At 39.6% G+C, this 24,957-nt stretch overlaps 1 protein-coding gene across 2 annotated transcripts in view; it reads left to right on the top strand.

Annotated features, from left to right (window-relative positions):
- CSRNP3 (cysteine and serine rich nuclear protein 3) overlaps positions 1-15,371 on the top strand; it is a 136,571-nt gene extending 121,200 nt beyond the window's left edge. For both annotated transcript variants that reach the window (XM_028141076.2, XM_028141075.2), the window contains exons 4-6: positions 3,944-4,203; positions 11,811-12,107; positions 14,117-15,371. In XM_028141076.2, coding sequence (XP_027996877.1) covers positions 3,944-4,203; positions 11,811-12,107; positions 14,117-15,175 — 1,616 coding nt within the window. In that variant the 3' untranslated portion in view covers positions 15,176-15,371. The remainder of the gene's footprint in view (positions 1-3,943; positions 4,204-11,810; positions 12,108-14,116) is intronic.
- The last annotated feature ends 9,586 nt before the right edge of the window (positions 15,372-24,957 follow it).

The raw sequence follows: 24,957 nt of genomic DNA on the forward strand, positions 1-24,957 counted from the left end.
TAAACTGAACACAAAACTCTGTAGAAACACAAAGCTGAGTTTGAGCATTCTGCAAAGGGCACAAATTACTAGGTAGGTATATCAGGGAGGTTTTGGATTCCCTAAGGCAGATGTGTTGAGTGAATTTGTCTGTTTTTTCCCAGGCTTGAAAAACAGACTCTCTTTTTATGACTTCATTTTGTGATGTTAGTCAAATTGGGGCCTGGAGGCAGGAGATAGCCCATAAAAGCCCATGCTAGTGCTCCAATTCAATCAGAAGAGAGACGTGGGTGGCTCCTAAGTTTTCAGGAAACCCATACTTAAAACATGCTTCATACAGCTGATCTTATAGTATTTCAAAGCCTTCCTTTTAAATAGACTTTGTAGGCTTTTCAATCATTCTTTTCTCAGTGCTATTTATAATATGCAAATGCTAAGACAACCATAAGCACAGGTTTGACTTGTAAAGGCTTGTGGGACAGAAGCAGCACTAATCCTAGCACAATTTGACAGTGTTAGTGATGCCAAGAGCCCAGGTGAAGGGGCCGCTGCTCTCTATTAGAAAGTCCTCTCTGGACTGACTTTCTGGAAAGGATAATCTGATTTTTTAGAAAACGGTGGTACAATACATTCATGCAGGAGATTGAAGAGTTCTTCATATAATCTAAAAATACAGATACACGATCTAAATAAATTTTTAAGAAGGAAATTGGTCTAGAGTACCATGAATTGTCTAAGAACATATAAGTAATAAAATTGTCAGAGGTGCTTATAATAATTATCTTAAATTACTACATTAATATTTTTCCTTACCTATAAATGTACGGCCTTAAAAGATAATGACTTAAGGGCATCATTTTTATGATATCAAGGGTAAAAAAGGTTGAAGATTATCACCCCAAAATCAGAAGCTCTAGCCTGCTGTAAGGGGTGACAGATGAGGTTGTCAGATCACCAGGCAGATTGTTGAATTTTGCTTTCTGCGGTGATCTTTACATTTTTTACAAACGCTTCTCTTTTTTGGAGGTGATTTAAACATACGGTTATGAAGCAGATCAGAGCTTTTAAATCAAAGCTGAAAATTGTCTCTGCTGCCAGGAGTATATGTTGCAGTGAACATACACATAAATAAATGGGGAAATTATGTACGCGTTTGAAAGCATTTGCTTTCTGGCAATCTCCTTTGGAAAAGTGTAACAGTAAGGAAGAGGGGAAGGTGGGGAAGCAAAATTCTTGCCCAAATGTCCTATTTCTCGTACTCTGTATTCTTCTAAATCTGGTCATTCTGTCTGAGCTCATCACAGGAAATGAAAGTTTCATGGTCAGGGATCACCATCTGGTTTATTCACCAATGTATCCAATCATCTAGAACATGCCTGGTACATACTAGGTCTTTGATTAATACTTGTTGAATACATAAATCTGTGGAATGAGATTAATCATAGCAACCTCTTTATATTTGGCTTAAATATTTTATTGAGTGAGGTGGGGAATAAGACAAAAAAACTTGAACCCACTTGGAAGAAGATTCTTATATAAATCCGAAGTGATATTGTAGTCTTTCTTTTTACATTGCCTATGCAGCCTTCCAAATCAAGATCATCTCTGAAGACAGCAGCAATTGACATCTCTCAGCCTTGTGCATCTCCCTGAGTGACTTCAGCTCTGGCTGTGACATGATGTTTAAAACCCTGGGCTCAGGAATAATGAATCCCAGCTTCGCCACGGGTTATATGACCTTGGCTATGTTATTTAACTTTTGATGACTCGGTTTCCTCAAAATGGAGATGGAGACAAGGGTAATATCAACCCAAGGATTTGTAAAGATAAAATAATTCATATAAGGTTCTTTGCATAATCCAGAACTTAGGAAGCACATCGCATATGTTAGTTTTTATTATTTTTTGCTATTCAAGGATTTATTCTCAGTTCATTGTTTCTTCCTGTCTGTTTTTCTATTTGAGCATGTGTATTAGTTTCCTAAAGCTGCTGTAAAAAAAAAAATGCCACCAACTCAGTGGCTGAGAACAGAAATTTCTTGTCTCACAGTTCTGGAGACTAGAAGATCAAAGCCAAGGTGTTGGCAGGGCCATGCTCCTCTGAAAGCTGTAGGGGAATGGCCTCTCTTGGCCTTTTCCAGTTTCTGGTAGCCCCAAACGTTCCTTGGCTTTGGCAGCAAAATCCCCACCTATCTCCATCTTCACTTGGGCTCCTCCCTGTATCTGTACATCATCCCTCTGTGCATGTCTGTGTCCAGTTGTTCCCTTTTTTATATTGGATTAAGACCCACCCTAAAGACCTTACCGTAACATGATCACCTCTATAATGACACTATTCCTTAATAAGGTTACATCGAGGGTATTGAGAGTTAGGACTTCAATATATTTTGGGGATGAGGAGGCACAGTTTAGTCCTTAGCAGCCTTATTCTGTATCTGTCTCTTCAATTCATTGTACCTTGGAGAAGTGTCATATAATATAGCAACAGACCCAGAGCTTTTGGGTTTAAGATTAGTTCTGCCACTAACTATCCACACTGAAAGAAACTACTCAAATTCTTCAAGCCTGGGTCACTTCACTATAAAATAAAAAGATGGTCTAGATCCATGGTCAGCAAACTGCGGCTCGCGAGCCACATGTGGCTCTTTGGCCCCTTGAGTATGGCTCTTCCACAAAATACCATGGCCTGGGCGAGTCTATTTTGAAGAAGTGGCATCAGAAGAAGTTTAAGTTTAAAAAATTGGCTCTCAAAAGAAATTTCAATCGTTGTACTGTTGATATTTGGCTCTGTTGACTAATGAGTTTACCGACCACTGGTCTAGATGATGTCTAGCATGTCTTTCAACTCTAAAAAGGTCCTGATTAGAATGTGACTTTCTTTCTGTCAACTACAGTATGTGTCTCAACCCTCCAAGATGCTCTATGCATCTTGAGTCCCTATCCTATATAATAAAAGGCTAATATGCAAATCAACCAAACAGCAGAATGACCGGTCGCTGTGATGTGCACTGACCACCAGGGGGAAGACGCTCAACACAGGAGCTGCTCCCTGGTGGTCAGTGCGCTCCCACAGGAGGAGCACTGCTCAGTCAGAAGCCAGGCTCACGGCTGGTGGGCACAACGGTAGTGGCAGGAGCCTCTCCTGCCTCCACTGCAGCACTAAGGATGTCTGACTGACAGCTTAGGCCCGCTCCCTATAGGGCCTAAGCCGTCAGTCAGACATCCCCCGAGGGCTCCTGGACTGAGAAAGGGCACAGGCCAGGCTGAGGGACTCCCCTCCTCCCCCTCCAGTGCACAGATTTCGTCCACCGGGCCTCTAGTAACTAATAATAAAACATCTCATGGCATTTTCAATGGTCTCAGCATACACTTAGATTAAAATCCCCCTGTCCATAATGCTATTTAATGAGATTCATATCAAATAAAAGCTTTGTTAAATTTTGATTGTAAAAATATCCAAATACTGCCAGTAAGCTTTTTTTGTGAATTTTTATTGCTTTTTAGAATTTTCTGAAATTTTTAAGTAGACACATATTTTATGCCAAGGGACTTAGAACAACAGAAATGCCCTCTATATAAAAATGAGACCCAAAGTGTGAAGGTTTGTAGTATGTCTTTTCTGATTAAAGTCTGATGCAACTCATGTGAAAACCATAAAACAGAAACTTCAGAGGTTTGGGTAAATGAGAAATTAAATTATGCTACAGATTCACAGACTATTGGCAACTCTCCTAAAGTTTTGTTTAGACTACTGCTATTTATGGAACTTAAAAGTCTACTCCACCACAGCTAGAGAAAGATTAAAGAAAGGACATAGAGATATGCGCTAATCCTGAGATATGGCCTTTTTGGTGTGTCCCCGCCAAAAGGGATTGACCAAAAGATTCAGGTGGCAGTTTCTAATTCTTGGCCTCGTCTAAAACTGCTGCCCCAAGTGTTCACTGTATTGCTTCTTTCTCTTTCAGCTTCCTCCATCCTCAAAAGGGAGAAGCGGCTGCGGACCAGGAATGTGCATTTCAGCTGTGTCACCGTGTACTACTTCACCAGGAGGCAGGGCTTCACGAGCGTGCCCAGCCAAGGGGGCAGCACGCTGGGCATGTCCAGCCGCCACAACAGCGTGCGCCAGTACACGCTGGGCGAGTTCGCCCGGGAGCAGGAGCGGATCCACCGGGAGATGCTAAGAGAACACCTCAGGGAGGAAAAACTGAACTCTTTAAAACTAAAGGTAAACAGCATTTGAAACTCACTTTTTGCAAAACCCCGTGTCTTTTCTTCAATTTAGTTGAGTTAAGCATTTTCATATTTAAATCCACAGGCCAAACTGGGTATTTTACACAACAGACTGCCTGCTATGGCTTTTGTTTTGTTTTTTAAGCAAAATCAGTATAGTGTCTTTGCTGAAAGTAATGATGTGGGTTATGCATAATTCATTCTATAAGGAGGCCACCGCTGCCGTCATCGTGGTCTTCTCCCTCTTGGCTGCCCTGCTTCTGGCCGTGGGGCTGGTGCTGCTGGTGCGGAAACTGCGGGAGAAGCGGCAGACGGAAGGCATCTACTGGCCCAGGAGTGAGGAGCAGTTCTTCCACACAACCGAGGCCCACACTCCCTAGGATTCCAAGGAGACAGTGCAGGGCTGCCTGCCCATCTAGGTCCCCTTCCTCTATCCATCTCCCTCCCTTGCTGTGTGACCTTGGGGGAAGGCTGATCCCTCTCTGGGCCTTCAAACTCTGGGCTTAAGAATAGAAGGGAAAAGGTGCTTTGGAACTCTGCCCTTGAGGGCAAGGGAGGGTGGGGATGCTCAATGTGTGAGTGTGTGTGTGTGTGTGTGTGTGTGTGTGTGTGTAAAATTGGTAGTGAGATATAATAAAACCTTTTTTTGAAAAGGTTTATTTCAAAAATTGTGGGGGCCTGATGCGGCGGGGGCCAAACATGGCGGGGATCTCCCTTTTCCGCATCCCGCGCGGAAAGAGAGATGAACGAACCGGTCCTAAATGGAGGCAGCCAGGGATTGAGAAATAATAGAAATAAAGAAAACAAGACGCAGAAATAGATTCATGAAGCTGGGGCTGGATGGGACGCCATCTTTCCTCTCTCATGGAGAGGCAGCATGACGACGACCCTGAGCCACCCAGCAGGTTTATCTTATATCCCAAAAATCCAGGAAGTAACACCAAAACTTAGGATCAAAGGAGCTCATTTGCATTCTTAACTAGGCCCCAGCATTACTGGATTTACATATCTAGACCCGCCCCTGCTGACACCTGGGCTGCTGTGAAGTCAGAACTGGTTAACATGTCCAGCCTCATTGGGGAAGCATGTTCCCAGGGCGTGGCTCGGCCTACGCCCTGAGTTCAGCTGATGAATAATTAAGGAAATGCCCAGGTGCCTCCCAGGTGGCCCTCTACAAAAAATAATACACTTTGAAAAGGTGTATTATTGAGTAATTCTAGATCATAGACCCTGTATTTTGGCTGGGGCTAACTGGTATCAAAAGTAGATTATGGTCCCTTTTCTCCTGGAACTTACATATTAATATATTAATAGGAAAGGAAAATATTAATCATGTAGACAAAATAGAATCACAGCTGTATTAAGTGCTATGAAGGAGAGTTGCAAGGTGCTGTAAAAGTATATAATAGAGGATTGTGATCTGAAGGTCAAAGAAGGTTTCTTCAAGGGAATGACAACTGAACTGAAACCTGAACAGATAACTAGGTGAAAAGGAGCGGCAAGATTGGTTCAGGCAGCAGGAAGCCCTGGAGTTGCTCTGTGGCAGGAAGAAGCGCGGTGAGCACACAGAGGCGGGTGTGGCTGCAGCAGAGACAGAAAGAGTGAAGTGACATGAAGGAGTTGGGACAGGGCCTTGTAGATCCTGTTAGAGCTTTTTTATTTCTCTCTTCATCCTAAGGCCATCAGAAATCATCCAACAGTTCTCAGCATGGGTTTGGGTTGGTGGGGTAATGTGATCTGGTTCATGCTCTGATGTGAGAATATTTTGGGGGTAGGGGGTGGTGACAGCCATGTGTGTGTGTGGGCGGGGGGTGGCATGTGGAGTTAGACCAGGTAAGAGGCTATTGCAACAGTCAAGGAGAAAGATGATGATGAGCTAGATTAGCTTGATGGTAGGGAAGATGAAAAGAGATAGACAGAGGGAGAAATTTAGGGAGTAAAATCAACAGCCCTTGATAATGGGTGGATTTGGAAGGAAAAGAACAACTCCTAAATTTCTGGCTTACAAAAATGAGTAGGTTGTGGATGATAGTATCTTTCTTCATGACAAGGATATGACAAAGAATCCAGGAAGAGATACAGATTGGGACTGGAGGTGTGGGGGAGGGATAGATAATGAGATATTTTTTGGACATACTAATTTTTAGAGGCTTTTGAGTTTTTTAAGACATGTCAGGGAGGTGTCCAGGTGGAGATACCCATTGTTCTGCCACATTAGAGATTAACTGAAGAGAAACATAGCTCAGAAAACTTCTTTCATCGACCAAAGGCTCTTTTCATATCTGTAGTGATTCATCAACCTACCAATATATATAAAATGCTCCCCCATCATTATCAAGTGACAAAAGAAACTCTTTCCGGGTAATCCAGAGGACTTAACATAAAGGGTTATTCATTAAATAGCTGAAGCACCATAAGCATACCATTATTACCTGTATCTTTAGTTTTTAGTTTCTAGTATAAAGTTGGCAGAGATATGATGTGTGCTTCCAAGTACCTTGTTTTTGTGCATTTTGCTATTTATATATGTGCTTTGCTGCCAATTGCACAAAAGGGCAGTTACTTAAATTAAGCTGGACACAATCAGCATAGAGCATATATCATATTTCCTTTGGAGGTGTTTTTGCCATCTTTCAATAAATGTCCCTTAAGATTTTTTGGTAGCAATCCATTATTGTTGTTGTTGTTGTTCATGATTGCTTTGCATGTTGTTTAATTTAATAATAATTTTCAGATTTGCTAGTGAAATCCACCCTCTGCCTTTCTAACCCACGACAAACCAACTCTACACCCTACTCAAAAGAGTGAAGTCATTCTTCAAACTCAATAGTAATGGTTGCCATTCATTCAGTGATTTTTATTTGTCAGACATTTTATAAACATTGCTTAAGTTAATATTAACAAAGACCCAGTGGAAGAGGTAAATTATGAGACCATGTTTACAACTAAAGAAGAAGCACCAAGATGTGCTATAGCAGGCTCACTCAGCAGAAAACTGGTCATATGATCTTGTTACTTCCTCTTCTATAATTAATTGGTTATCCCCTATAGACCTTGGGAAATACAATCTGTGTGCCAATAGGGAGCCGTCCCTTTCTGAGGTTTAGTACTGTGTACAGTGGTTTTTAACTGCTGGGGAACTATAATTCTATCCGAAAACCAGAAGATTTATTGTGAACTTTGAAGCATATTGTGCATGTGATGGATATCAGGGGAAGCCACACAACTACAGGAACCTTCCTCCACATCAGGCAGTGATATATTCTGATCCTGCCATTTGTATTCAGCTACTTCTATGCCTTTTTTTTTAACAAGCTGAGGAAGAAAAGAAACAAAAAGAGCATTCTATTATTGATTCACTTTATTCGTTGTGCTTTGTGTTGGAACTTGGAGAGGCAATCATCTGAGTAGGTGTTATGTCTTGGCTTGTCATTGATAAGCAGAGAAGTGAAAACATGCAGTCTTTTCTTTTGGTGAAGATGCAAACAAAAATCATTTGGTTAGCATAGCTTCTTCCAGATGAATACCAAGCAAAAACGATAATGGGATTCTAAGATGACCTGATTTTAGCCTCACTACACTGCAAGTATTCAGAAACTCAGAAACACACATCACATGATCACATGAACCTAATAAAAGATCACAGCAATGTGGACCAGTTTGCTAAAAAACTGATGAGTATTAATGGAGGAAAGCTTGTATATTTTCATTAGCATATTAATGTTTACGGTTTTTGACATATCACTGACTCTATTGGGATAAGGTTTAGCTATCCAAAATCTAAAATTAGCTATCCAAAAACATTAACTGGAAAAAAAACAAAATATTAACTATCCAAAAATTTTGCTCTGAAACTTGAAATTTTACTTTTAATATTAGCAACATTTGTTTTGAAATAAAAATCCCTCGAGGTAAGTCGCAAAACAAATGTAGCTAAAGTGATCTTATTGTTTTCACTGGGGCAGCAGGAAGGTTTACGGCACAGAAAGGGATCCAAAGAGGAAAGCCAGGATTGCTGCAAACAAACTTTGCCACTTGGGTTTTGCCTGGAGGTGGTCCTCTGTGAGAGGCAGGAAACTGCCTGTTGAGTAAAGCAGAGAGAAGGCAGCATCTGACAAGACAAACACTTTCCAAAGCTCTCACTATGGAGACCAGATAAAACACCACAGGAAACTCTTCGGACTTGGAAGCGGGCAGTTTCCCTCCTTCTTATTTGAAAACCAACAGCCCCAAAGCAGTAAAGAGACATTTTCTCTTTCCTCTGTGCCTCCAACCCAATGTATTCCATACCACCTTTCCAATGGGGCCTTAATAGTGGAGAATTAGTAAAAAGAAACATCCACACTTCTTTATGTTTCCTTATAATAAATATGTTGAGGACAAATTAAGAATAGAGATTAGTTTTTCATTGTAAAATTTCTTCTAATTTAATAATTCATCTCAATCCAATTATGAGATAGATATATTGAGCAATAATATGTACAATTAGATTTGTAGGGAAAAAACCACAGTTTTATTTTGGGGGTTCAAGTGTATCCTTTTTATTGTTGATGTTCCAAACGTTATCTAAAAACAATTAATAGAGAAAGCTGATTGAATAAAATGCATGGTCCCAGAAGAAATAACTACCTTTAGATTTCTAAATTACAGAGCACAGTTCTTTTTCTCTGTCAAGCGCGTTCAAACATGTCATACTCTTCACAGTAATCAATGCAGTCATCTTAATACTATACTCTTCCAAATTAAGTGCTTAGATTTCATCATCAGCACCACACTGTTGAACAATCACATTAGCCTTTATTCCCATTTCACTTGTATCTGTAAAATGCATTAGGCATCCATTTGAACATTTCAAAGAGCCTTGGCTTTCCAGTTGCCTCTGGGTTAAATCTTACTGGATTCTACTACCTTGTTCTAGGAAATTTAATTTAGCTTTCACAGCTTTGACTGCCTCTTTCTCTCAATGTTTTTTCAACCTTTGTTGTTCTTCCTCTACTTCCTGAGATTAGGACTATCTCCCCTCTGGTACCATTTCCAATGTCTTCCCAGAGTTATACACTTTTCTCAGTTTCTCGGTCATGTGTTCCTTGAAAAATGCTTGGTTGTTTGCTCTCTTTCCTCATAAAAAATTTTGCCAGATGGTAACTCTTCCTACAATCATCAACCTTTTAAATCTATCTAAATCTTCTTCTCCCCAAACCTTACATTTATGACTGTGTTTTATTCATTTAGTGACTGACCCATGCAACATTACAATTCTCCACCTTCACCCCAGCCCTGCTCCTTGTATCCCTATAACAGTCCTGTGATTTAACTAACCTTCAGGTAAAGATCCTAAATGTCCCAGGAGATAAAGAGGATTAGGAGTTTGTGAGAGATGGTAGACACAGTCTATTATCTCAAAACTTTAGTTACCAAATTTTTGGAATCGTTTTTTAAACTATTTCCTCATACCATAGTTCTTTATTAGATGAGTCAGCGTCTACTGGTCATGGTATTTTTTACCTCCACTTATCCCTACCGAACTTCTCTGTTAAACTCTATAAAGATTATTCAAGGGCATACTTACTGCTTTGCTGTCCCGGAATACATCCCCAAATGGAGGCCTGTTCCAACACCAAATGGAAAACTTTAATATTCCAAATATTTGCCATGTCATATGCACAACCTATTTTGACAAGTACAGAGAAAATATGCCTAACCAAAGTGATGGAGACCGGGAGACTGGCCTTCAGCAAAATGCAATACCTTTAAGAATATGTTCTTCCAGATTATTTCTGGTATTTTAATTTAATAGAACAATTAAGCATATCTAATCAAGTCCTGGGTGTTCTATATGTGCCGTGGAGTCAGAAGTTTGAGGAGGTTCACTTAGGCAAGCCAAGAATCAATGAAAACAAATCTAAGTGCCACAGAGGTGACAAGATGGGAAAGGTAAACTCTTCCTGTGTGGTAATGCAGCTTTTCCTATCACAGAGAATTGAGTAGATGTTAGGCAATTACACACTTGAATTCCTTAGCAAATCAGATCTTTACAGATAGAAAGATGCTTCTGTTTGCAAATAAGAATTAACACAAATGGTAACAGCAACCACTCAAAATAACATCCTAATAGTGGACATCTGGAAACATGAAAACAGCTGAACCAATACCTTTATAAAGAAATGCCAAGGAAGGAAAAAATTGCTGATCATGCCAAGAAATAAAACCTAATAAAGGGGAATGTACACCTTTGCAAGAAAATAGATTTAAGTTCTGAAATATTCAAAAAGTACAACGCAGTAGTTTTTTTAAATGCATTTCAGGGACCCTTTGAAATACATTTTAATATACACTTGCTACTGTGTTGTTTCCTCTACTTGAGGGCAAAGACCAGTCTTCTATTCATTTTTCAGTACATTCAGAGTAATCCAGTTTGGGATTTGGGGTCAATAATTAATATTCTAATTTAAATGTCGGACCTTTTCTATGAAGTTGAGAGATTGATGTCTGATGTCACCAGAGCATTTTAACTGTGTCATGATTGAACCATTGTTAAGATCAACAAGCATGGTAATGATTACAATTAGTGATGTGTATGAATAGATTTTAAAATTAAAGAATCAGTAAAGCTTCTGTATTTAAAACTTTTTTTGAATAATTCCTTACAGAGATTTCACATGTATTCCTGTGTTACCCCTCAGAATACATTTTTGCTAATATTCAGAGAAAATGTCTCTTCCTAAATGCTTTTTTAAGAAGAAAACAATACGTGGTGGTAGAACAGTCAGAAGTGAAATACTGATACAGGGTTTACTGATGGATGGAATTAATTAGAGAAGAAATATAAATAGCAGCAGAACAGTTATGGGTAGATGAGACAGTTGTCCACAGGAGCTGTAATGAGGAAGGTATTGCTTTGGGCACAGGTTCGTGGGATCTCCTTTGAGGGCGAGGTTATTGTCTCGGTGCCCATGGGCCAGCTCCTGCCAGCACTGCCCTCTGCTCCTTGTCTCACTGCGATCACACCGACCCAACTGATTGCTTCACATCAAGGGCTCATTCTTGGAATGCTCTGTAGGGTAACTGTGTTCCTAATCCCCGTAGCGCAATGCTGCACATCTTCATTTCCCAGTATGTGCTTTTGCTGGACTCCCAAAGACAGGGTGGTCATTTCAAGGACAGCGTGTTTGCTGACTTAGGTGGCAATGGCTCCCACGAAGGTGTTACCATCTCTGAACAAGGGTGAATTTATTCCAACATCAGAGCCGCCCATCACGAACCAAGTCTAAAGATAGCTTTCATTGATGGGCATCTGTAACCTTTGGTCTTTTTCACATTGCACTGGCTAAAAGCTCTAACAACTCTAGCTCTCACATTAGGAGGTGAAGAGATCCAATTAACAGTCTTGTGTGCATTTAAAAGCCTGTCATTTTGATGCCTTAATTTTCCTCCCTGTGACTTCTCTAAAGAGAAAAATAAATGGAAGTGATTGGATCCACGAACACTTATTGGTTATGGGGACCTGATGCGATGTAATAGTTTCTTTGTTATGAACTGTAAAAGTTAGGATTGCGGCCTCTGCCCACGCAGAGTCTCTTATTTGCTGCGTTGTGTTTCTAGATGACGAAGAATGGCACCGTGGAGTCTGAAGAAGCGAGCACTCTTACAGTGGATGACATTTCTGATGATGATATTGATTTAGACAACACAGAAGTAGACGAATACTTCTTCCTACAACCCCTGCCAACAAAAAAACGAAGAGCACTGCTGCGGGCGTCCGGAGTGAAAAAGATCGATGTGGAGGAAAAGCACGAGCTGCGAGCCATCCGCCTGTCGCGAGAGGACTGTGGCTGTGACTGCCGCGTGTTCTGTGATCCAGAAACGTGTACCTGTAGCCTGGCAGGCATTAAGTGTCAGGTAAGGATTTGCATCTCGGGGAATCCAAAGACAGGGGATAGCACACCACCCCCTAAAGAGGCAATCATGTTCCCTGTAATGAAGTGTCCTGCGGGTGGAAGAAAACGTTGGGTGAGGCAAGACACCTGACCCAAGAAAAAAAGAAATCCTCATTCAAGGACATTTATGGGCACACGTAATATGCTCATACATCTCAGATATAATGTGAAAGGCAACCCAAGCTGTAGCTGAGTTAACTGACATTACTTGCTCTTGGATCCGTTTATTATACTAGTTTATTTTGGCTTTTTACAAGCATTCAGGCAGATCATCACTTCCCTAACATTTGAGTTTCTATTTTCAGATCCGTCCAGGGGTTTAAAATGATGATTGGTGAGAGGTGGTATAGACTAGCGGAAAAATTACTAGACTGACACGGAGAAAACTGAGTCCTACTCCTGGCTCTGCTTGTTGCCAGCTCCGTGAAATTGGCAGGGCAGGTCAACTTTCTGGGCTCAGTCTCCCCATTTCTAAAGTGAAAGGGCTGAACTTGATCAGGTGTTGGCAAACTCTATAACTCACAGGCCCAATCTGGACTGTCGCCTGTTTTTTGTAAATAAAGTTTTATGGACGCACAGGTTGCGTGTTGTCTGCGACAGCTATCACCCTTCTACAGCAGAGCCAACTCGTTGCCACAGAGACCTATGACCTAAAATATTTCCTCTCTGACCCTTTACCAAAAAAAGTTTGCCAACCTCTGGATTAGATGATTCTCAGGTCCCCATTCGTCTATAACAGCACAGGAGCTCCATGATTAGTTAGGTGTCATTATTTTAGGCAGAAACTTGGCTTTTTTAATAATGAGAGCCCCTTAGACAGGCAGAAGGAGAGAATAGTTCTCATCAGCTGAACAGTTGTTTGAGGTAGATTCACAGAAAAGGGCTTACTGTGTAAGAAAACAGCTGTCGATTCTGGTTCTGACATCTGCTACTAATTTTTATTGGACTCAGATGACTGCATGAGAGTCTGCCTTCTCTCCTGTGTTGCACAGGAAATTCTCCTCATTTGGATAAGGTGCCAACAGGTTCTTTCTGGTGTCCCGTGCTCTGGTCTGCATATAGGTTAATTGGAGGAATCTGGGACAACTAGCAAATATCTTAGGAGTACCCGTGGATTGCCCAGAATTCCACGTATCACTTATTCAAGCATTCAGTCCAACACTTGCCGAAACCCACTACTCTATCCACAGAATCCAATCACTTGAATAATTTTAAGATATTGATTAAATGAGCATCCTCTTTACTTGAGGAACTTGTAGTCTACTGGAGTGGATTGGGGAAGGAGGGAGCCAGGACCTAAGCACATGAGTCCACCAGTCAAAGCCATGAATGTGCATATCCACCGCAGCCCTTCAGTTGGCATACATGCACCTGGTACAGAGTCAAACCAATGAGAACACATGATCAGGCTACACAGTATACTTAGTGGTGTCAATCTGGACACCTTGGACAGAGAAGTTCATCTTATAATAAGCCAAGAAAAAAAGAGATGACTAATATGGGGAATGTCATAAAATTTAGATTAAAAATAGCAGGTGGAGATGAGGGCGGCAAGTTTGTTTAAAATTGGACGCATGAGCTGGCATGCATCAGGAAAGGGGTCGTGGGGAAAAAACAGAAACATTTTTAGAAAGGGAGCAAAGTGAATGGGATGAAGAGAAGGGAAAAAAGGAAGAATGGAGGAAGAAGTAGAGAAAGCACAGGAGGGGTCAGCAAACTCAAAATATGCAGCATATTTTTAGTATAATACTATAGCTCACTTTTATTTTAAATATGGGTTTTAAAACTGGGTTGACTCTTATGTTTTAAGCCTCCATTTCCCTTTTCATTTCTGTTTGCAATTTGATTGTCATTTGGTCTAGCCAAAGTGGAATTAAGTAATCCCAGATTCAGAGGGGTTGCTGGAAGGTACTGGGCTTTTATTTGGTTTGTAAGAGTTCCATGGGGCTAATCTGTGTCCTTCCTTCCAAGGTGGATCGAATGTCTTTCCCGTGCGGCTGCACTAAAGAAGGATGTAGCAACACAGCAGGTAGAATTGAATTTAATCCTATCCGTGTCCGGACTCACTTTTTGCACACAATAATGAAACTTGAACTGGAGAAAAACCGAGAGCAGCAGATCCCCACGCTGAACGGCTGCCATGGTGAGATAAGTGCTCACAGTAGTTCCATGGGCCCTGTCGCTCACTCTGTAGAATATTCTATCACAGACAATTTTGAGATTGAAACTGACCCCCAGGCTGCAGTACTGCACTTGCAGTCCGCTGAGGAATTAGATTGCCAAGGAGAGGAGGAGGAAGAGGAGGAGGAGGAGGAGGATGGGAGCAGCTTCTGCAGCGGTGTCACTGATTCCAGCACACAGAGCTTGGCACCCAGTGAGTCAGATGAGGAGGAGGAAGAGGAAGAAGAGGAGGAGGAAGAGGAAGAGGAGGAGGATGAGAAAGGAGACAGTTTCATGGAAGGTTTGGGTACCCATGCTGAAGTTGTCCCTCTTCCTTCCGTCCTGTGTTATTCTGATGGCACCGCCGTGCACGAAAGCCACGCGAAAAATGCTTCTTTCTATGCCAACTCTTCAACTCTGTATTACCAAATAGATAGCCACATTCCAGGAACTCCTAACCAGATCTCTGAGAACTATGCCGAAAGAGATACTGTCAAAAATGGTACCCTCTCGCTGGTGCCTTACACCATGACCCCAGAGCAGTTCGTGGACTATGCCCGACACGCAGAAGAGGCCTACGGCACCTCCCACTACCCAGCCGCCAACCCCTCTGTCATCGTTTGCTGCTCGTCCTCGGAAAATGACAGCGGTGTGGCCTGCAATAGCTTATATCCCGAACACAGGTCCAGTCATCCTCAAATGGAATTTCACTCATACTTGAAAGGCCCCTCCCAGGAGGGGTTTGTCTCTACATTGAATGGCAGTCACATTTCAGAGCATTCTGCTGAAAATCCTTTGAGCCTTGCCGAAAAGAGCAGACTGCACGAAGAGTGCATCAAATCACCCGTGGTTGAGACCGTCCCTGTCTAGTAGCCTACGTCATTCTAGGACCAAGTCTTCTATTTAAAGCGCTGTATTTAATTGGATTGCCTGGGCTCGTGGTTGTTTAAACTGAGGACCAAGAAAACTTGGACTGTGATGAATCTTCCAGACTGTACTTTGTTTTCCCCTTCCTAGCTGTGTGTCTGTGGCATTGCACAAATACAGTCTCTGTGAGGATTTTAAACGATTTCAGACTGTTTTGATAGAAAATGCTAATTTTAAAAAAGCATAGTTCACAATTGCCTACCTGTCAAACTGTGTGAAACCTGCCAAGTTGTGTAGACCAGAGCTCCAAGTTTTGGATTTTCGGGCCTGTGCAAAATTGTTAACTAAGACTGGGAAAGAATAAGATTTAGAGTCCTACTTTTCGATATTATCCGAAGATGATGGTGACTTTTTAATGTAAAAGTAATTATTGTAAGAAAAAGATTTAATTGTTCCATGTGTACTTTATTTATGGTAGTTAGAAGTCCTGTTTTGATGAAAATGAGCAGCAGCATGTTCTTTTAAGCTGCAGATGCATAGTTAGTACCACCTCGCATGCCCACATGGATTGCATCTGGAATCCATTCATGTTTTTACGATCATACCTGATCAAATTTGCAAATACTTTCTTAAGGGTGAAATAGGCCTATTTTTGCTATTTTGGACAAATAAATGAGTCTATATGTGCAGGTCCTGACACAGTTTTCTCTCAAGTTAAGAGTTAGGACAATCCTTTGGGGAGGGTCTAGTTCATTGCCCTCCCTCAGTTGACTCCAGAGATGGAGGTAGAAGGAATTGCCTTTCTTTTTTAAACAGCATCATCTTGGTTCTTACCTTGGACAGCACTTTTAAACTCTACTCCCCTACATCAAAATGCACTTTAGTGCCCCTTCATGGTAACTTGTGAGGGGTGGGGACTGAGAACTCTTTGAGATGACAAATTTTAAAACAATTTTTTAAATCTGTAACTATGATAAGGTTCATATACTTAATATAGAGGAATCATCCAATGGTACTCTGTGAAGGAAAAATGACCTGTTTTCCTTCGCCACTCTGAAGACCTAACTCTAAAAGCAGAAGAGGCTGAGGAACATGGAAGAGACACATCCTCAGCAACCAGCCTTTTCTACAGCGAGATCAATCCATCTCTACAGAATGAGTGTATGATGAGATTTCCACCTAGTGACTAGCTGATTGAAGGGGGGGCCTCTACCCAAATACTCAACTAGGCCTTACTTTCTGCAGCATTTTGATTTATCTTGCCTGGGACATTTAACCGAACAGTCCAGAAAGCATTGAATACTTTCTAATTACCTCACGTTCTCTTGTTAAAGGGGACAGTTAGAAATAAAACAAGCACTCCCCACCTATAGATTATCTACACGTGGCTCGTCAGAGGACTTCTAAGACCCTATTTTGCTGTAAATTAATTTAGGTAATTAAATAGCGTGTTTTACCTTTTTTTTTAATACACTATGACTATGCTAAATCTGTTCCATAGTTTGGACCTATTGTTATATCATTTCACAGTTTCTGCCTCTTTGAAATGTGGACATGCCTTGCTATTCAGTGACTGCATCGCTACTTATTTGTTCTGTCTTTTAGACGTGAATGTTTAGAAATATGGACATAAATAGATCGTAGATCTCAGTTCCTTAAAAAATACCATCTTACTTCATTGAACTTGGAAATGTTTGATCTAAAGTCCTTCAAAGGAAACGTTTCTACTAAAACTTGACTTGGGGAAATGCGTTTACTTGCAGCTCTCCACTGTGCGGTTGGTTCCTGCCCCTTCTCTACCCACCAATGGGCCAAATTTATAACCATTAATATTAACGTTAAAGGGTGTTTGGGTTTATCCTTTATGGAGGTAAAGTAAGGAAGGCAGGGATATTCCTTTTGAATGATAAGCCCCTTGGTAATCTGATTGAGTTTTTGCTTGATCAGTAGCATATAGGGTATGTCTACAAAGTTACAGTTTTTAGTGCTTGATCTTCAAATTTTCCCCCTACCAATACAATGCAAAGAGCACAGACCCAAAGAGATACTGACGAAAGGCTATTGTTCTTTATTCAAGCACGTGAAAGCATCCTGTGTGCCATATTAGCTGGACCATTGCAAGTCCTTGCGGTATTTATGTGGGAAGCACTCAGCTTATTCTTGGAACACAGTATGGCAGAGTGGGGAAGAGGCGACTCTGGCTGGGGCAGAGTTGCAGGGTATAAAATGTCAGTCCACTTCCTGAAAGGATAGGTATTTAATTCAGTTCAGCTTCATTTTTTTCCAAGAAGGCTGATGCCTACTTGGTTATGTTTCATTGGTCTCTGTTTTGTAGCTTCATTTCCAAAAGGATGCTTAACCTAGAAACAAGCAAACAAGCAAACAAACAAAAACCCCAGAGCTTATTTCCCTATCTGTCCAATTGGGGATAAAAGTCACTGCTACACAGAAGGATTAGCCTTCCAACCATTCCAAGTTTTTATATACATAACCTAACCCCTAAACATCTCCCACAAGCTACCTACACAGATCACCTATTAAAACACCTCTGTCTATCTATCTATCTATCTATCTATCTATCTATCTATCTATCTATCTATCTATCTCATACACACACACACACACACACACACACACACACAGATGTATACCACACATTGGAGAACAGTAGACTTTAGGCAATGGCCAATGAGTACTGAATTTTCCTTACTCTAGAATCTGGTTGGGTTTTATGATCTAAAAATGTAGTTTGGAAAAAAATATAATTTTTAAAGCTATATTTTGAAAAGATTGACTCAAAGTTGCAAATAATGTTATTGATGGAATCATTTCATTGTTACTTCCTTTCCCAGAAAAGCTGAAAGAGCACAGTGTTCCATCTGACTTTTTTCCCCATTAATAGCCCTTCTATTCAACAAATACTGCCCACATACCAGGAAAGCTTTTTAAAATGGGGATCAAGCTAGACACAGACAGTGGGGATACTTAAGATCATTATACCAAGCCACGTTAACCAGACCAGCAGCTCTTTCATTGCTCCCATAGCATTATCTAACCAAATTACAGTCTTTTTTGACACACAGCTCTTTAGTCATTCACTGTCAAAGGCAAAGCTTCCTGCTTTGGTCCCTGTTGTTTTAGCACCAACCCTCTACCTTTTATTGGAGTTTAATTCCCAGTTAGAATCCAGACCAAACTGATTAGCAAGTCAAGTGACTTGGAGCAGCTTTCATTTTCTTTGACATTCTAGGTTTCCTTTGAGAGAAAGAAGTCAATGAAAGAGATTCATTTAAGGTCTCCCCCATCTCTTGAACATTGGTTATTAAGACATAAGTAAAATCTGTTTGTCTCATGTCTTTTGGTTAATTGAATAATGTAGTTACTTTTCAAAAAACATTCTTTTTTTGTGATAAAACTATTTTTCCTATTGTGCCAGCCACATATAAAATGTGAAATTAATACTTATTAAAGTGGTAAAATCTTCACAACCATATATAACTCAACAATAGCCACATCCCCCCCAAACACACACACACACAAGTTATAGACACACAGGCCACAAATTAATCAAGAAGCAAAGAGATTATAAGCGCTTATGTTCTTTAAAATTTTACACTCAGCTAACTTCTGGGCAAAAATCTGGTTTGGTTACCATTAAGCAGAACATATGATATACCACTGGTTCTTTGATTAAAGTTCTGATATTTTCGTACAGGTTTATATAACTCTTTGGTCATGTATTTAGAATTTATTAAGTAACAATTCTTTCTTTCAACAAATATTTATTGAACATCTACTGTGTTAGAGGTGGTAAAAAAAACAGGGGGGAAACCACTACAATTTCTAAGGGTTATGATGATAAAGAGTAGTATGAAATAAGCAATCCTTATAATCTTTTTAATTTGTGATTTTATAAAGTGATAGACAGTGGGACATCAGTTCTTGTCTAGTTATATGCAAACTGCAGCTAAAAAGAAACTTCTTATTTTCTAAATTAATGAGACTTCCTGTATCCTCCTCCTTTCCTCTTATCTGACATTTATGAATTAAATCTGGACCCAGCGAGAATAACTGAATCGAATGAAAAAGACACTTTTCAGCTAATTGCTTTTTCAGTGTGAGACCCATATAAGTGATGCTAAATTTATACCAGCAAGCTCCTACTAGACAATTTCAAAGGCGGGTTGACTCATGCATAAGGCAGGAAGCATTTCAGGAAACCTTTGAAACAGCAGTGGGGAACGCAATCACGCTTGTTTATAAACAGCCTATCAGAATAGCAAAGCCCTAGTTCCAAGTTTCAAAGGCCCTGCCTTGCAGCCCCTACAAAACAGAAAGGTCATTCTGCCCTCTCACCTTCGCTGGGGTTACAAACCATCAAATCAGCAGGTGGAAAATTGACATCCTCAGAAGTCAACAGGGGACCGCCTATTTAAAAGGTGCCACAAAGCCTTCCATTTCTCCAAACATGACTTAATCTTTCTCTTTCAAATGGCATCTGCTCCTTCTCTCTCACAGAGTTTAGAGCGTCATTATTGTAGTCCGTGTATAAAATACCAAACTCAAACGGGTGTACTGGCGTGCTTTCAAAGGCAAGATTTTGCTGTCACTTGAAACTGGAACTCTCGATAGATCCTGACCACAACCAGCGCCAAAAGTTTAAAGCCTTAATCACTACTCCTGGTTCTAACACAAATTATGACTAAGGATTACATTATTCTTTCTGAGATCTACTAACATGTGCAAGGGAAACTTCAATGCCTAAGCCAAATGCTCCAGCTTTGCACAAATAGCACAGCTCATCAGATGTGTTATGTAGCATTGAGTAATTTAATTGACTAAATTTAACTGAATAATCTGCATTTTTGAAACCTTGCTAGAATTATGGAAGTGTCAGGGTGGGGTGAGGATGGAATATAAACTTAATAAGTGATGGTGTCTCCTTGAAACCATAAGTTTCAGCAGAGATGAAAAACTAAAATGTTACTACAAGAGGAAAAAGTAGATTCATAAATGGCAGCCCCGATTCTAGAAGGGCAATCACAGCGTGGAGACTCAGCAGCCCTGGTGGTGCTCTGTCTGCTGCCCACCGTTCATACCAATTACATCTTACTATCCAAAAATCATCTGATGCTTTAAAAAATAAAACAGCTGTAACATGCTAAAGAAACTATTTTTGAGATTTAAACACATTTTATATTCAAATGACAGACTATTTGTCAGAAGTGGTATGGAAATAAATGGCAAATATGGAAATAAAGGAGCTCTTTAATATTTTACTTGCCAATCTGCATATTCAGTGTGACTCTTTAAAACAGCCACTTTTCTAAATTTTACTTTAACTCTTCTCCTATCTTTCAACCTAGACCATGAGATTCCCCCTTCCTAACCAATGCAGGTCTTTTGTTTTGTTTTCCTTGTCAGAAAATCAAACTCAGAAGCTTGATATGTGCTGGGTGTTACCCGGTGAGCAGTCCTGGGATTAGTCTAGCTGTACTGTCTGGATAGTAAATGTCATGTCTTGAGCTCTGTATCCTGACAGTGGTGTCTCGGACAGAATGATGGAAAGCAGGACATCTATACAGATTCGAAGCCTAAACGAGTTCATTTTCTGCATGCAGTTTTGTAATCTAATTAACATGTGGCCTGGAATTTCAGTAAATACAGGTGCTTGTTACATTCATGGAAAATGAGGTAATTTCAAGGACTTAAATCATGTTGTTGACTACTTTCACTTGTGATAAATATATCACTCCACAGGGTAATTTTTTTAATTTGATACTTTACATTTATAATTCAAGAAAAGCTAGCTCTAGTGTGTCATTTTATTACCTCTCATAAAAGTTTCTGGCAGAACTAAAGTTTTCAAAGGAACAGAATAAGATTTATTTCGGACAATATTTCTATTCAACATGCTAATGATGCCATTCCTTTCCTTGTGTTATTCATTACCACGGTGATAGTCAAGTCAGTTCAATAACTCATTTTTGTGATGTGTGAGGCCAGTTAAATATTTTTAAGATAATGTATATTGATTAGAAGGATTCAGGAGAAGACAAATTTATAGTAGAAATTAGCCTTGCCTTTGTTTAAATTAATTTATGTGATCTCATAGAATGGTTGCCGTTGTAATTTTGGAATGGCTTTTTTGTTAGGTATCCCTCTCTTTTTCTCTTCTGGTTTTCTCCCAATATTTATTATCTGGATTGGGAGTATCTTAAAAGTTATTTATTAATGACTATTTGAAAGAAAATTGAATTGGAAAGTATCTCTTTAAAAATTATTTAGGAGTTTCTATCACCAGAGATTTTCATCAAGACTTAGTGCCTCTCTAGGTAAAACCAGAAACCCCCTTCTCAGAGGACTAGCTTCCTTATTTTTTAAAGAGAGATTAAAATTTCTAACTTTATAGCATAATTTATCCAATTTTGTTTGGCTCCTTTTATGTTGGCAACTAAGCTAGTCTCCTTAGCCATAAATAAAGCCAACCATCTTTAAAACAAATTCAAAGATCTATATATTACTTTGAAATTTTACTTAAATATGAAAGAGAAGAAAGAAGTAAAAAAAAAAAAAAAATCAAACAAAAAAACCACCCAAATCTGAATTCTCCTATACAGGAAAACGTAAATATCTAAATTGCCTGAGGTTAGTTTTTTTGTTTGTTTGTTTGTGTGTTTTTTTTTGTTTTGTTTTTACTTATTTAGTGTTGGTCCTTGGGTGATTTAATAATACCAGAATGATATCTGAACTTGATAGACTTTAAATGTTGGCAGTTGGCAAAGTCATTTCCTTTGTACCATAATCAAATAGGGTCCACTGTCAAAGTTTACTGCCTGAATCTTGATTCATTAGTGCTAGTCACGCCAAAGGGGTATCTCAAAATAGTTTAATCTTTTCAAAGATACTCACAATGGCCAACTGTGTGTGAATGATGGAAAAATTGAGGTTCTTGTATATTCTTTAAATTTTATAGTCCTAAGACTAGAAGAGATCTCCAGGGGTCATCTGGCTCATCCATCTTCTTCCAGGGAGGACTGTCACTCAGGCATGCACAACAGGAGAGATAACCATCTATTCTTCACATCTCTAGGGAAGGCGGTTTCCTTGGCAACACAATCCAGATCTCTTAGGTTTTTCTCACAATAAGAAAATATCTTGGCCAGTCGTTGTGAGCTAGGCACTTGGCAACAGTTGTGGTGATTTGGGCCATTGTACTGGGAGACTTAAAAAAAGTTGGATTTCTCCAGCCTTTGATAATTATTGTATCTGATGATTCCACAAGTCTCCTAAGAAACTAGATTTTGCCGAAACCGGTTTGGCTCAGTGGATAAAGCGTCGGCCTGTGGACTGAAGGGTCTCAGGTTCGATTCCGGTCAAGGGCATGTACCTTGGTTGCAGGCACATCCCCTGTGGGGAGTGTGCAGGAGGCGGCTTATCGATGTTTCTCTCTCATCAATGTTTCTAGCTCTCTATCCCTCTCCATTCCTCTCTGTAAAAAATCAATAAAATATATTAAAAAAAAATAAAAAAAATAAAAAAAAAAAGAAACTAGATTTTTTAAAATAAAGATGTGGGTATTGAAACAATTACGTCAGGTCAAAAATTATGACCTGCTCTGGGCAAATAATGACTTTAGTTAGTTTTTTGGGGTTGTTTTTTTTAGGGTTTTTTTTGTTTGTTTGTTTGTTTGTTGTTAGTTTTGTTTTGTTTTATCATCACTGAGATGTCAGGAGACAATTTCAGGAAAAGTGACTGTTTCTGAGAAGTTACAATTACAAAAAGTGAGCATTTTTCTACCTTCTTGCCTCTAAATAAATACCTTCCTATTAAACTTTCTTTACCCTAAAATGACAAGTGAGAATCTCATGGTTTTCTACTTCTTCTGGGGAAGTTGGGACTAGCTGTGGAGAGTCTGATGTGGAATAAAATTACTCCAAAGAATCGCTCACCCTCCATTTGATCCCAGCCTTTGTTCCCATGTTATATAAACAATAGACGCTTGCCTTCCCAGGGATCAGCAAAACGATTTTAAAATTTATCATCCTGACGAAGCCTGAAAGCCAAGGGAGGAGTCCTGCAGGATGGTGATTTTTTTCTGATGACATCACTTGACCCAATCACCCCCTGCAGCTAGCTTTCAGAATGTCGTTTCTGTTTTTCTGTTGGCTTAGTTGCTTCCAACTAGGAGTCAGAACTAGCCCACGATGAGGAGCACCCCCAAAAAGTCTCCTTTCTCCATGGGATTTTTTAAATCTCCCCAACTCAGATGCTCTTGTGAAACGACAACCACTTCAGTGTGGTTGCTCCCCACAAACAACACGAGGGGAAATAACCCTTTTGCTTAAAAAAAAAAAATAAAGCTACAGAATCTTATGTAAAGAAGGTTGAATGATTTGGCCCATGTTTTAATTGACTTTAGGCACCTCTATGGAAATAAGTCTGAGGCGTAGTTTGTGAAACATGTTTCAAAAGTGTTTGATGTAAAATAAACGCTAGACATTTACAGTGCAGAAATAGTTTTTAAAAATTAAAAACCTGTAGGTGATGACTCTGTTCCTGAGAACCTCAGCCTTTATTGTGTCTTAGTAAAGTTGATCTGCTTTCATTTAGTTAATTGCATTTCTGGTGTAATAATAGCCTCTTGAGGTAGAACTATGAATACATATGTACTGGTTAATGCCTGTTAATGCAGAAAATGGCACTTTGTTATTTCAGTGTGTTTCCCTCAGTGTCACAGGGTATATCAATTTGATAGGAAAAGATCATTTGACATTGGTCAAAAATGCATTTTCCCCATTTAAAATATATTTGTATAATCCATTGCATAGACAGATGTCACCTTTTGCAGTATCTTGACCTTGATCATAGTCTTAGACATCAACTGTATCTCCACTTTCCAGCTGCCATAGAAATTTGGTACATTTGCAGATTCTAGTGAAATCTAGTGAGCTGAATGAGATGGTGGATCAAATGATCTAGAGCACCCGGGCGTTATCCTTCAGTCTATGTTAAACTGTCTGACATTGGGAATGGGCTTTACACAAGGGAAGTCTTTTGAGAGTATTTTGTTTTGTTTTTGTTTGTTTTCACTTCAGGGGAGGGGGAGTAATTTAAAAACTCAGTGAGATAAACTGTAACTTTTTTTAACATTTGACTGGTTTTATCTTTTTGTTGATTTCTGTTATTATCTTTACTCAATTTAAATAGTAGTCTAATCAAATGGAAAGGTCAGAAGGGGGCAAAAATCAAACTACAGTTCACACACACAATCACTATACTCTAAGATGTCATGTTATATGTCACAGTTTCTAGACTGATTTCTCTTGTGTATAAGTTATAACATCAAAGATGCCAAAGGGTATATAAAATAAGCTACAATATTATTCAACAGAACTTAACCTGGACCTTATGTTGTAATAATTTATTCATATTAGCTATAATCTTCTGTATTTATATTTTCAGTATTTATTATGAATGACATGGAAATTTGTGTATTTATTGTGGCTTTTTATGGCAATGTGTATATATATATACATATATCACAAACAAGCATTTTTAAGTCTTATCCTTAAGTTTCTTTTATTAGTGGCACTTGTACTATGCTGTACTTTTTATTATATGTTGTATAATATCTTGTCCATTTGTTTGCAGCAGAGTAAAACTGGTTTCTAAGTTGTATCTACTGTTGCATTTTGTGTAAACCCTTTGTTCTTACACTCTGAGCTGTCACGCACACACTCAAGAAAACCTCCCTCCCTCTGTGTACCAGAGACATTCTTGAA

The sequence above is a fragment of the Eptesicus fuscus genome, chromosome 11 (assembly GCF_027574615.1).
Source record: "Eptesicus fuscus isolate TK198812 chromosome 11, DD_ASM_mEF_20220401, whole genome shotgun sequence".
NCBI classification, from domain to species: domain Eukaryota; kingdom Metazoa; phylum Chordata; class Mammalia; order Chiroptera; family Vespertilionidae; genus Eptesicus; species Eptesicus fuscus.